Below are 12,526 nucleotides of genomic sequence, written 5' to 3'. Positions count from 1 at the left end.
TGTTATACGAGTAATGCTGTGAATTAAAGCAGAAAATCATCTGAAGGTGAGAGGTAGGTTTATTCATTAGGCCATTATACTGTTGTAACGCTGTATGGGCAGCACGGTTACCACAGCAGAGCACACTGCATATATATTTCAGTGGTTGGAAGCAGTTTGTTAAATTGTTAATAATTTGTAATCTGTAGCATAATGACACCACACACAGGCATAGGTTAACCGAACAACAAGCACACCCCCGTTTATACAGTCAGTCACATAAAACAAAAAGTCAATAAAAAATTATATAAATAAGTGTTAAGTCCTCAATGATTTTGTGAAAAACTAGTGAAACAGTTTAAATAATGAATATCTTGTCATCATGATTTTATTCCATAGTGTAGTTAACCAGAATGTAGCCACTGAGCAGCTAAACATACAAGCCATCCACTAAGTATTACATGTGCAGACGTTTTTCATTGAGTATACAAGATTGACAGTTTCCATAATTTAGTATATTCTCCTCATTTCAAACCCCTTTAAGATTTTAGATTAATTCTGAGGAATTGTACATTAATTCTGCAGAAGTCAAGCAAACAAACTCCTGTAATCACTGTCCATGGACAAATGACACAAAAGAAAACCTTTAGGGACTGGCGAATGTATGTGTGTGTTTTCTGGGCGAAGGTGTGTGTGTTTTCTGGGCGAATGTGTGTGTGTGTGTATGTTTTCTGGGCGAATGTGTGTGTGTTTTCTGGGCGAAGGTGTGTGTGAGGTGGAGGAAGCCGTAATGAACCACGGTAATGCTAGAGTATAGAGAAGACACTAGATGCAACAAGCCCTGAGAATAGCAGCCTTCTGATCCTCCATCTTCTGTCCCTCAGCAGCAAGGTGACAGGACAGAGTATCCAAACTATCTGGAACAGGGCTGAGCACCCACTACCAGGAAGCACTGTGGACAGCCCTCTTCACCCTTCAGGAAGCACGGTGGACAGCAGCAGCATTACTGTCCTCCTCCTCTCCTTTCCTCATAGTAATTGTGTAGTCTGTGTTGAGTTATTCTCTGTGTAGTCCTCTGGAGCTCCAGAGCAGGCCGGTCACCCTGGCCTCAAACCCCCAGGACCCTGCTCACTGGATCAGACCCACACTTCATTCTGTTGTTTTTCTCTCTCAGGTTCTACATCTTTCAAACTCCTCCCTACCCTAAATGCTGCAGTAGAAAGTTGGTTGCCACGTTGATGTCGTTGTTGGATGCTCTGAGGGCATCCTGAACATCTATTCTGGAGAAGCCCATCTCCATCAATCTGGCAACCTAGGGAAACAGAAATAAAACACACACAAACATCAGAGAAATGCTAACACAAAACTGGTAAAGAAACGCAATTCCGTGTCCGCACTCACTCACAGTGCTCACCTGTTCTTCAGCTACAGGAGTGTTGACCAAGGGAGGAGCTGTGGGCTCCAGCAGTGGAGGAGCTGTGGGCTCCAGCAGTGGTGGAGCTGTGGGGTGGAGCTGCTGTGGAGAGGGGTGTGGCTGCGGCTCTGGGGGAAGGTTCTGTCCTCTGTGTCTCAGCGATGGGAAAAATCTGTTCCAGTTCATTAGGCCATTCTGGGAAGGACCGAGAGGGACAATCATGGTGCGTTCAAGACAACTGGGAACTCTGGGAAAATAATAAAAGAACTCAGACTGGGAAAAATCACGACATCAGTGATCTTCAAGTCAGAGAAGTTGGAGCTCTAGGATGATGCCCGAGTTTCCAACTTGTAATTCTGAGAGGACCGTTCAAAGTGATTTTTCCCAGTCAGCTTAGTTCAGACAGGTTAAACAAGGATTTTAAAGCCTTGAGACAATTGAGACATGAATTGTCTATGTGTGCCATTCAGAGGGTGAATGGGCAAGATTTAAGTGCCTTTGAACGGGGTATGGTAGTAGGTGCCAGACACACCGGCTTGTGCCAAGAACTGCAATTCTGTTGGGTTTCTAACACTCCGTTTCCTTTGTATCAAGAAACCACCCAAAAGACATCCAGCCAACTTGACACAACTGTGGAAAGCATTGGAGTCAACATGGTCCAGCATCCCTGTGGAAACGCTCCTGACACCTTGAAGAGGGCACAGCACCAACAAATAACTTAGCTGGCAACATGGCTATTGTGTCAGTAACCACAGCCATCATTAACCATAGACTACAAATACAAAGCCTTGGATACAGGTTAAAGGTGACAGGAAAAAAGGTCTCCCTGTTTTTCCAAACCTTTATAGAAAAGCTAAACACATCAAAGTGATCTGCAATAATATTTTGGTCAGAGTAGATTTTGTACCTTTGATCTAACACTAAAAGAGGCATGGCTACCTGTCAACATGCTCTTTTGGAATGCTGAAGAAATTTGTCTTGGCACCTAAAACCCTCACAAACTTTTACAGATTCACAATTGAGAGCATCCTGTCGGGCTGTGTCAACTAGTATGGCAACTGCACCGCCCGCAACCCCAGGGCTTTCCAGAGTGTGATGCGGTCTGCCCAACGCATCACCGGTGTCAAACTACCTGCCTCTACCTACAGCACCTGATGTTACAGATCACAAAGGACAACAACCACCCGAGCCACTGCCTGTTCACCCCGCTATCATCCAAAAGGCGAGGTCAGTACAGGTGCATCAAAGCTGGGACAGAGTAATTGAAAAACATCTATCTCAAGGCCATCACTGTTAAATAGCCATCACTAGCTAGCTTCCACCCAGTTACTGAACCCTGCTCCTTAAGAGGCTGCTGCCCTTATTACATAGACTTGGAATCACTGGTCACTTTAATAATGTTTACATACTGTTTTACCCATCTCATATGTACAGTGGGCTCCAAAATTACTGGCACCCCTGACTGGCAATGCACAACCAAAACTTACAAAAATAAAACAAAATGATAAAGAAACTCAAAATACCAACATGTGAGAAATACTGGACTTTATTAATGCTTCAATGGAACCCACCAAAATCAATTTGATTTAAATAAAAATCAATGCCCTCCAAATCAAGGTTCCACAATTAATGGCACCCTTCATGATTATTGTAACATCTGCCGAAATTCAACCAGGAAGTAGATTCCACTTATTTACGTGTACCTAAGTCTCAAAGAACTATATTGAGCCATTACACCACTTCCTGTTTCACTAGGGTATAAACATGAGGTAACACACATGCAATATCCTGCTGTCCACAAAATAACTGTCAGTTCAAAAGAGACAGCTGGTCGAAGACCTTCATATATCACTGAGCACTGTCAGGGCAATTATAAAACGACCTCTAAAGATATGGAACAGTTAAACCTCACGGTTAGAGGATGCAAATGCATTTTTCCACCCTGGGGATGGGGAGGAGGATGGGGAGAGAAGCAACCAAATCCACAATAATAACGGTCAAAGAATTGCAGGCCTTGGTGGCGTCTTGGGGTCACCAGGTTTCAAAAAGCACCGTCAGACACCACCTCCACAACCACAGGCTCTTTGGAAGGGTTGCCAGAAGAAAGCACCATCAGACTCCACCTCCACAACCACAGGCTCTTTGGAAGGGTTGCCAGAAGAAAGCACCATCAGACTCCACCTCCACAACCACAGGCTCTTTGGAAGGGTTGCCAGAAGAAAGCACCGTCAGACGCCACCTCCACAACCACAGGCTCTTTGGAAGGGTTGCCAGAAGAAAGCACCGTCAGACGCCACCTCCACAACCACAAGCTCTTTGGAAGGGTTGCCAGAAGAATGCCCTTTCTGACCCCAAGACACAGACGCAAGCGCTTGGAGTTTGACAAACGTAATTCAAATTATGACTGGAAGAGGGTACTCTGGTCAGATGAGGCCAAAATGGAACGTTCTGGTCAGATACAGCATTGGCATGTTTGGCGTCGAAACAGAGATGCATACAAGGAGAGGCACGGTGAAATATGGAGGGGGGTCAGTGATGTTTTGGGTCTGTTTTAATTCCAGAGGTCCAGGGGCCCTGGTTACGATTGATGGCATAATGAATTCCACCAAGTATCTGACAATCTGCTTGCCTCTGCAAGGAAGGCTGGGACTTGGCCGTAGGTGGACTTTCCAACAAGACCAAGACCCAAAACATACCTCAAGATCCGCACAGAAATGGTTCTGTGACAACAACATCAATGTTCTGCCATGGCCATCTGTCACCGGACCTCAATCCAATGGAAAACCCGTGTACTGAGTTGAAGAGGGAAGTTGATAAGCACAAACCCACAGATGTGAAGGATCTTGAAAGGATCTGCATAGAGGAATGGTCCAACATCCCTCCAGATGTGTTCCTTAACCTTGTCAAACATTACAGGAGAAGACTGTAATCCTTGCCAGAGGTGGTGGCACTAAGTACTAAATGAGGAGAGTCAATAATTATGAAACCTTGATTTTGGTGAAATGTATTTTGTATTAAATAATTGTATGATTTTGTTTGGTTCTATGGAAACATTAATAAAGTCCAGTATTTCTCACATATTGGTATTTTGAGTTTCTCTCTAATTATATTGTTAATGTGTTGCCAGTCAGGGGTGCCAGTCATTGGAGCCCACTGGGCGGCAGGGTAGCCTAGTGGTTAGAGCGGATAGTAGCCCAACAAGGCATGGGAGACAAGGTAACCAGAGGGCAGGCTGGGCTCACGGATAGTAGACAACAAGGCATGGGAGACAAGGTAACCAGAGGGCAGGCTGATCTCACGGATAGCAGCCCAACAAGGCATGGGAGACAAGGTAACCAGAGGGCAGGCTGGGCTCACGGATAGCAGCCCAACAAGGCATGGGAGACGAGGTAACCAGAGGGCAGGCTGGGCTCACGGATAGTAGCCCAACAAGGCATGGGAGACAAGGTAACCAGAGGGCAGGCTGATCTCACGGATAGCAGCCCAACAAGGCATGGGAGACAAGGTAACCAGAGGGCAGGCTGGGCTCACGGATAGCAGCCCAACAAGGCAACCAGAGGGCAGGCTGGGCTCACGGATAGTAGCCCAACAAGGCAACCAGAGGGCAGGCTGGGCTCACGGATAGTAGCCCAACAAGGCAACCAGAGGGCAGGCTGGGCTCACGGATAGCAGCCCAACAAGGCATGGGAGACAAGGTAACCAGAGGCAATTAACTACAGCTGACGGTACTAATGACATACTCTCCTTCCCCTATAAGAGAGAGAATGGAACCAGCAGAGAGAGGGGGTAAAAAACTCTCTGGAAGATGGCCACCGAGAGAGAGGAGCGATCCAGGAAGAACCACTAAGACGGTGACAATCCCGTGACTTTTTGTTGTAGTTTAAAGATAATCGTATTATGTTCTTGTTTCATCTGGAGAAGAAGATGTATGTTTTTCCTTGGAAGAGGAATGTTTATGTTGTAGTGTTTGTGTTGACCCAATGCCCTCAATAGAGAACTGTGTTCAATCAAGAAAACCTCCTCCTGACTCGTTCATTCCACCTTTCCTCTTTAGAGAGACGCCCAATGACTTGGTCCGCTCACACTGCCTATGAGTCACCATTATTGACATGTGTATTTCTTCAGATATACAAGTGTCTAATGGCTTCATTTCTGATAGAGAGAAAATGACTCATACAAGCCGTGTCTGTAGCTTGTGTTCCTTGCAATTGGCCATTAACCTATTAATTTAGCCCTCAAATGATGTATTTTTCTGGCCATAGAATGCAAGAATGACATCTTCACCCCCATATAGAAATGACAGCTAAATGTAGTGATAGATTGTTTTTGTGTGTGTGTGTGTGAGGGGGGGGGGGGCTTCAGGCTTATTTAAAGAAGCCTAAAATATAATAATTATTAAGTGTTACAGTTTTTGGTGGAGACTTTTGCCCGTCACCTTTAAACAGTTTCCAGCTCTGATCTTCTCCCCATCATAACAGCGGTAGGGGGTTAAATAGCATTGGATCAGTTTACAGCTCTGATCGTCTCCCCATCATAACAGCCGTAGGGGGTTAAATAGCATTGGATCAGTTTACAGCTCTGATCGTCTCCCCATCATAACAGCCGTAGGGGGTTAAATAGCATTGGATCAGTTTACAGCTCTGATCTTCTCCCCATCATAACAGCCGTAGGGGGTTAAATAGCATTGGATCAGTTTACAGCTCTGATCGTCTCCCCATCATAACAGCCGTAGGGGGTTAAATAGCATTGGATCAGTTTACAGCTCTGATCTTCTCCCCATCATAACAGCCGTAGGGGGTTAAATAGCATTGGATCAGTTTCCAGCTCTGATCTTCTCCCCATCATAACAGCCATAGGGGGTTAAATAGCATTGGATCAGTTTACAGCTCTGATCTTCTCCCCATCATAACAGCCGTAGGGGGTTAAATAGCATTGGATCAGTTTACAGCTCTGATCTTCTCCCCATCATAACAGCTGTAGGGGGTTAATTAGCATTGGATCAGTTTCCAGCTCTGATCTTCTCCCCATCATAACAGCCGTAGGGGGTTAAATAGCATTGGATCAGTTTACAGCTCTGATCTTCTCCCCATCATAACCAGCCATAGGGGGTTAATTAGCATTGGATCAGTTTCCAGCTCTGATCTTCTCCCCATCATAACAGCCGTAGGGGGTTAAATAGCATTAGATCAGTTTACAGCTCTGATCTTCTCCCCATCATAACAGCTGTAGGGGGTTAAATAGCATTGGATCAGTTTACAGCTCTGATCTTCTCCCCATCATAACAGCTGTAGGGGGTTAAATAGCATTGGATCAGTTTACAGCTCTGATCTTCTCCCCATCATAACAGCCGTAGGGGGTTAAATAGCATTGGATCAGTTTACAGCTCTGATCTTCTCCCCATCATAACCAGCCATAGGGGGTTAAATAGCATTGGATCAGTTTACAGCTCTGATCTTCTCCCCATCATAACCAGCCATAGGGGGTTAAATAGCATTGGATCAGTTTACAGCTCTGATCTTCTCCCCATCATAACAGCCGTAGGGGGTTAAATAGCATTGGATCAGTTTACAGCTCTGATCTTCTCCCCATCATAACAGCCGTAGGGGGTTAAATAGCATTGGATCAGTTTCCAGCTCTGATCTTCTCCCCATCATAACCAGCCGTAGGGGGTTAAATAGCATTGGATCAGTTTCCAGCTCTGATCTTCTCCCCATCATAACAGCCGTAGGGGGTTAAATAGCATTGGATCAGTTTCCAGCTCTGATCTTCTCCCCATCATAACAGCTGTAGGGGGTTAAATAGCATTGGATCAGTTTACAGCTCTGATCTTCTCCCCATCATAACAGCCGTAGGGGGTTAAATAGCATTGGATCAGTTTACAGCTCTGATCTTCTCCCCATCATAACAGCCGTAGGGGGTTAAATAGCATTGGATCAGTTTCCAGCTCTGATGTTCTCCCCATCATAACAGCCGTAGGGGGTTAAATAGCATTGGATCAGTTTCCAGCTCTGATCTTCTCCCCATCATAACCAGCCGTAGGGGGTTAAATAGCATTGGATCAGTTTCCAGCTCTGATCTTCTCCCCATCATAACAGCCGTAGGGGGTTAAATAGCATTGGATCAGTTTCCAGCTCTGATCTTCTCCCCATCATAACAGCCGTAGGGGGTTAAATAGCATTGGATCAGTTTACAGCTCTGATCTTCTCCCCATCATAACAGCCGTAGGGGGTTAAATAGCATTGGATCAGTTTCCAGCTCTGATGTTCTCCCCATCATAACAGCCGTAGGGGGTTAAATAGCATTGGATCAGTTTCCAGCTCTGATGTTCTCCCCATCATAACAGCCGTAGGGGGTTAAATAGCATTGGATCAGTTTCCAGCTCTGATCTTCTCCCCATCATAACAGCCGTAGGGGGTTAAATAGCATTGGATCAGTTTACAGCTCTGATTTTCTCCCCATCATAACCAGCCGTAGGGGGTTAAATAGCATTGGATCAGTTTACAGCTCTGATTTTCTCCCCATCATAACCAGCCGTAGGGGGTTAAATAGCATTGGATCAGTTTACAGCTCTGATCTTCTCCCCATCATAACCAGCCATAGGGGGTTAAATAGCATTGGATCAGTTTACAGCTCTGATCTTCTCCCCATCATAACCAGCCATAGGGGGTTAAATAGCATTGGATCAGTTTACAGCTCTGATCTTCTCCCCATCATAACAGCCGTAGGGGGTTAAATAGCATTGGATCAGTTTCCAGCTCTGATCTTCTCCCCATCATAACAGCTGTAGGGGGTTAAATAGCATTGGATCAATTGAAAATGGGGAGAATCTGGGCTTTGCAACAATGCCAGAATGATTGCTGTACTTCTAATATTAAATAACTGGCATTATTATTATTATTATTATTATTATTATTTATGAACAATTATTTAAAAAAGGCAAATGTCAAAACAGAGCTTCTGATGTCATCAAAGCTAAAATGGCCAATATAAATATAAACATTGTTTCTATACAGAATAAAGGTCACGTAGACTTTAGAAGAGCCCTGCCTGCACATCAGTTCAGAAGACAGAGACCGCCAGGAGCTGTGTGTTGGAAAGGCAGGACTATAAACTCAAGTAGCCTTTGCATGTGAAGGACATTCATTCTGCCAATGAGAGGATTGCATTAAATATTCTGCAAAAGCATGCATGCTTCTGATTGGCCAAAACAGATCAGAAGGAGGGTCATGTCAAATGGAATGTCCATTAGTCTGTGTGTGTGTGTGTGTGTGTGTGTGTGTAGTACTGTCTGTGTGTGTGTGTGTAGTACTGTCTGTGTGTGTGTGTGTAGTACTGTCTGTGTGTGTGTGTGTAGTACTGTGTGTGTGTGTAGTACTTTGTGTGTGTGTGTGTGTGTGTGTAGTACTGTCTGTGTGTGTGTGTGTAGTACTGTCTGTGTGTGTGTGTGTAGTACTGTCTGTGTGTGTGTAGTACTTTGTGTGTGTGTGTAGTTCTGTGTGTGTGTTTGTGTGTGTGTGTAGTACTGTGTGTAGTACTGTGTGTGTATGTCTGTCCATACCTGTGGTGGTCTGTGGTTCCTCCTGGCCTGATGGAACTGGGCCAGCAGCACCTGTTGATCATGGAGATCCATCCTCTGCTGTCTCTGGATGTCCAGAGTAGCCCCCATACCCAGGGGGGGTTCATTGGGGGGCGGGGGCCCGGAGAACAGGGGCTCCAGGACGAAGGCCCCTACACGGGACAGCCACCGGGGCACGAAGAGCAGCCGCTGCACCCCCAGAGCGTTTCCGTGGTACAGCTTCCCAGAGACCTGAGGGGAACACGCGCTGTGTGGTTCAGACGTGTGGATTTACAACTTCTGAAGAAGCGGCTGCGGTTGAGATAACGGGGTTGGGTATAATGCTGGTTGCTATGCAACAGGGTCAGTGTGGTGTGAACTCACCAGTCCACTGAGAGCAACGAGCCACATGAACGGACTGGAGGTCAGGAGCTGAAACACAACACAGAGACATATTAACCACTGACCCCCACCATGCTGAACACTATGTAACTCTACATATTAACCCCCACCATGCTGAACACTATGTAACTCTACATATTAACCCCCACCATGCTGAACACTATGTAACTCTACATATTAACCCCCACCATGCTGAACACTATGTAACTCTACATATTAACCACTGACCCCCGCCATGCTGAACACTATGTAACTCTACATATTAACCCCCACCATGCTGAACACTATGTAACTCTACATATTAACCCCCACCATGCTGAACACTATGTAACTCTACATATTAACCACTGACCCCCGCCATGCTGAACACTATGTAACTCTACATATTAACCCCCACCATGCTGAACACTATGTAACTCTACATATTGACCCCCACCATGCTGAACACTATGTAACTCTACATATTAACCCCCACCATGCTGAACACTATGTAACTCTACATATTAACCACTGACCCCCACCATGCTGAACACTATGTAACTCTACATATTAACCACTGACCCCCACCATGCTGAACACTATGTAACTCTACATATTAACCACTGACCCCCGCCATGCTGAACACTATGTAACTCTACATACTGACCCCCACCATGCTGAACACTATGTAACTCTACATATTAACCCCCACCATGCTGAACACTATGTAACTCTACATATTAACCCCCACCATGCTGAACACTATGTAACTCTACATATTAACCCCCACCATGCTGAACACTATGTAACTCTACATATTAACCACTGACCCCCGCCATGCTGAACACTATGTAACTCTACATACTGACCCCCACCATGCTGAACACTATGTAACTCTACATATTGACCCCCACCATGCTGAACACTATGTAACTCTACATATTAACCACTGACCCCCACCATGCTGAACACTATGTAACTCTACATATTAACCCCCACCATGCTGAACACTATGTAACTCTACATATTGACCCCCACCATGCTGAACACTATGTAACTTTACATATTAACCCCCACCATGCTGAACACTATGTAACTCTACATATTAACCCCCACCATGCTGAACACTATGTAACTCTACATATTAACCCCCACCATGCTGAACACTATGTAACTCTACATATTGACTCCCACCATGCTGAACACTATGTAACTCTACATATTAACCGCTGACCCCCACCATGCTGAACACTATGTAACTCTACATATTGACCCCCACCATGCTGAACACTATGTAACTCTACATATTAACCACTGACCCCCACCATGCTGAACACTATGTAACTCTACATATTAACCCCCACCATGCTGAACACTATGTAACTCTACATATTAACCCCCACCATGCTGAACACTATGTAACTCTACATATTAACCCCCACCATGCTGAACACTATGTAACTCTACATATTGACTCCCACCATGCTGAACACGATGTAACTCTACATATTAACCGCTGACCCCCACCATGCTGAACACTATGTAACTCTACATATTAACCCCCACCATGCTGAACACTATGTAACTCTACATATTGACCCCCACCATGCTGAACACTATGTAACTCTACATATTAACCCCCACCATGCTGAACACTATGTAACTCTACATATTAACCACTGACCCCCACCATGCTGAACACTATGTAACTCTACATATTAACCCCCGCCATGCTGAACACTATGTAACTCTACATATTAACCACTGACCCCCACCATGCTGAACACTATGTAACTCTACATATTAACCCCCACCATGCTGAACACTATGTAACTCTACATATTAACCACTGACCCCCACCATGCTGAACACTATGTAACTCTACATATTAACCCCCACCATGCTGAACACTATGTAACTCTACATATTAACCACTGACCCCCACCATGCTGAACACTATGTAACTCTACATATTAACCCCCACCATGCTGAACACTATGTAACTCTACATATTAACCCCCACCATGCTGAACACTATGTAACTCTACATATTAACCACTGACCCCCACCATGCTGAACACTATGTAACTCTACATATTAACCACTGACCCCCACCATGCTGAACACTATGTAACTCTACATATTAATCACTGACCCCCACCATGCTGAACACTATGTAACTCTACATATTAACCCCCACCATGCTGAACACTATGTAACTCTACATATTAACCATTGACCCCCACCATGCTGAACACTATGTAACTCTACATACCTGCAGGCCTACAATGTAAACCAGGGACTTGTTAGTTATGGAGATCTGACCAAGGAGTTGAGTGACTGGAACCTTGGGGATGGAGGAGTAGAAAGGTACAAACAGGCTGAACACTGGGCCTAGCCTGGAGGAGAGGTGAGGAGGAGAGGGGGAAGGAGAGGAGGAGAGAGGAGAGGGAAGGAGAGAGGGGAGGTGAGGAGGAGAGAGGAGAGGAGAGGAGAGAGGGGAGGAGAGGAGAGGGGAGGAGAGGGGAGGTGAGGAGGAGAGGGGAAGGAGAGAGGAGAGGGAAGGAGAGAGGAGAGGGAAGGAGAGAGGAGAGGGAAGGAGAGAGGGGAGGTGAGGAGGAGAGAGGAGAGGGGAAGGAGAGAGGTGAGGAGGAGAGAGGATAGGGAAGGGGGGGTGAGGAGGAGAGGGAAGGAGAGAGGGGAGGTGAGGAGGAGAGAGGAGAGGGAAGGAGAGGGGAGGTGAGGAGGAGAGAGGAGAGGGGAAGGAGAGAGGAGAGGTGGGGAAGGAGAGAGGAGAGGGGAAGGAGAGAGGGGAGGTGAGGAGGAGAGAGGAGAGGGGAAGGAGAGAGGGGAGGTGAGGAGGAGAGAGGAGAGGGAAGGAGAGAGGGGAGGGGAGGTGAGGAGGAGAGAGGAGAGGGGAAGGAGAGAGGGGAGGAGAGGAGGAGAGGATGGAGGTGAGGAGGAGAGAGGGGAGGTGAGGAGGAGAGGGGATGGGGAAGGAGAGAGGTGATGGGGAAGGAGAGAGGGGATGGGGAAGGAGAGAGGGGATGGGGAAGGAGTGATGGGAGGTGGAGGAGAGAGGGGAGGTGAGGAGGAGAGAGGGGAGGTGAGGAGGAGAGAGGGGATGGGGAAGGAGAGAGGGGGAGGTGAGGAGGAGAGAGGAGGTGAGGAGGAGAGAGGAGGAGGTGAGGAGGAGA

At 46.2% G+C, this 12,526-nt stretch overlaps 1 protein-coding gene across 2 annotated transcripts in view; it reads right to left on the bottom strand.

Moving 5' to 3' along the window:
• Positions 1 to 46: 46 nt before the first annotated feature.
• Positions 47 to 12,526, bottom strand: part of LOC110495362 (ubiquitin-associated domain-containing protein 2) — a 29,839-nt gene continuing 17,359 nt past the window's right edge. Inside the window, exons 5-9 of one of the 2 annotated variants that reach the window (XM_036981969.1) lie at positions 11,605 to 11,728; positions 9,333 to 9,380; positions 8,952 to 9,200; positions 1,385 to 1,588; positions 47 to 1,291 (exon numbers count right to left, since the gene is read on the bottom strand). In XM_036981969.1, coding sequence (XP_036837864.1) covers positions 1,178 to 1,291; positions 1,385 to 1,588; positions 8,952 to 9,200; positions 9,333 to 9,380; positions 11,605 to 11,728 — 739 coding nt within the window. In that variant the 3' untranslated portion in view covers positions 47 to 1,177. The remainder of the gene's footprint in view (positions 1,292 to 1,384; positions 1,589 to 8,951; positions 9,201 to 9,332; positions 9,381 to 11,604; positions 11,729 to 12,526) is intronic. The other variant, XM_036981970.1, reaches the window with a different exon arrangement.

This window comes from Oncorhynchus mykiss, chromosome 7 (assembly GCF_013265735.2).
Source record: "Oncorhynchus mykiss isolate Arlee chromosome 7, USDA_OmykA_1.1, whole genome shotgun sequence".
Classification (NCBI taxonomy): Eukaryota; Metazoa; Chordata; class Actinopteri; order Salmoniformes; family Salmonidae; genus Oncorhynchus; species Oncorhynchus mykiss.
Note: the sequence above shows the minus strand (reverse complement) of the source record. Positions and strands in the feature narration are given on the sequence as shown.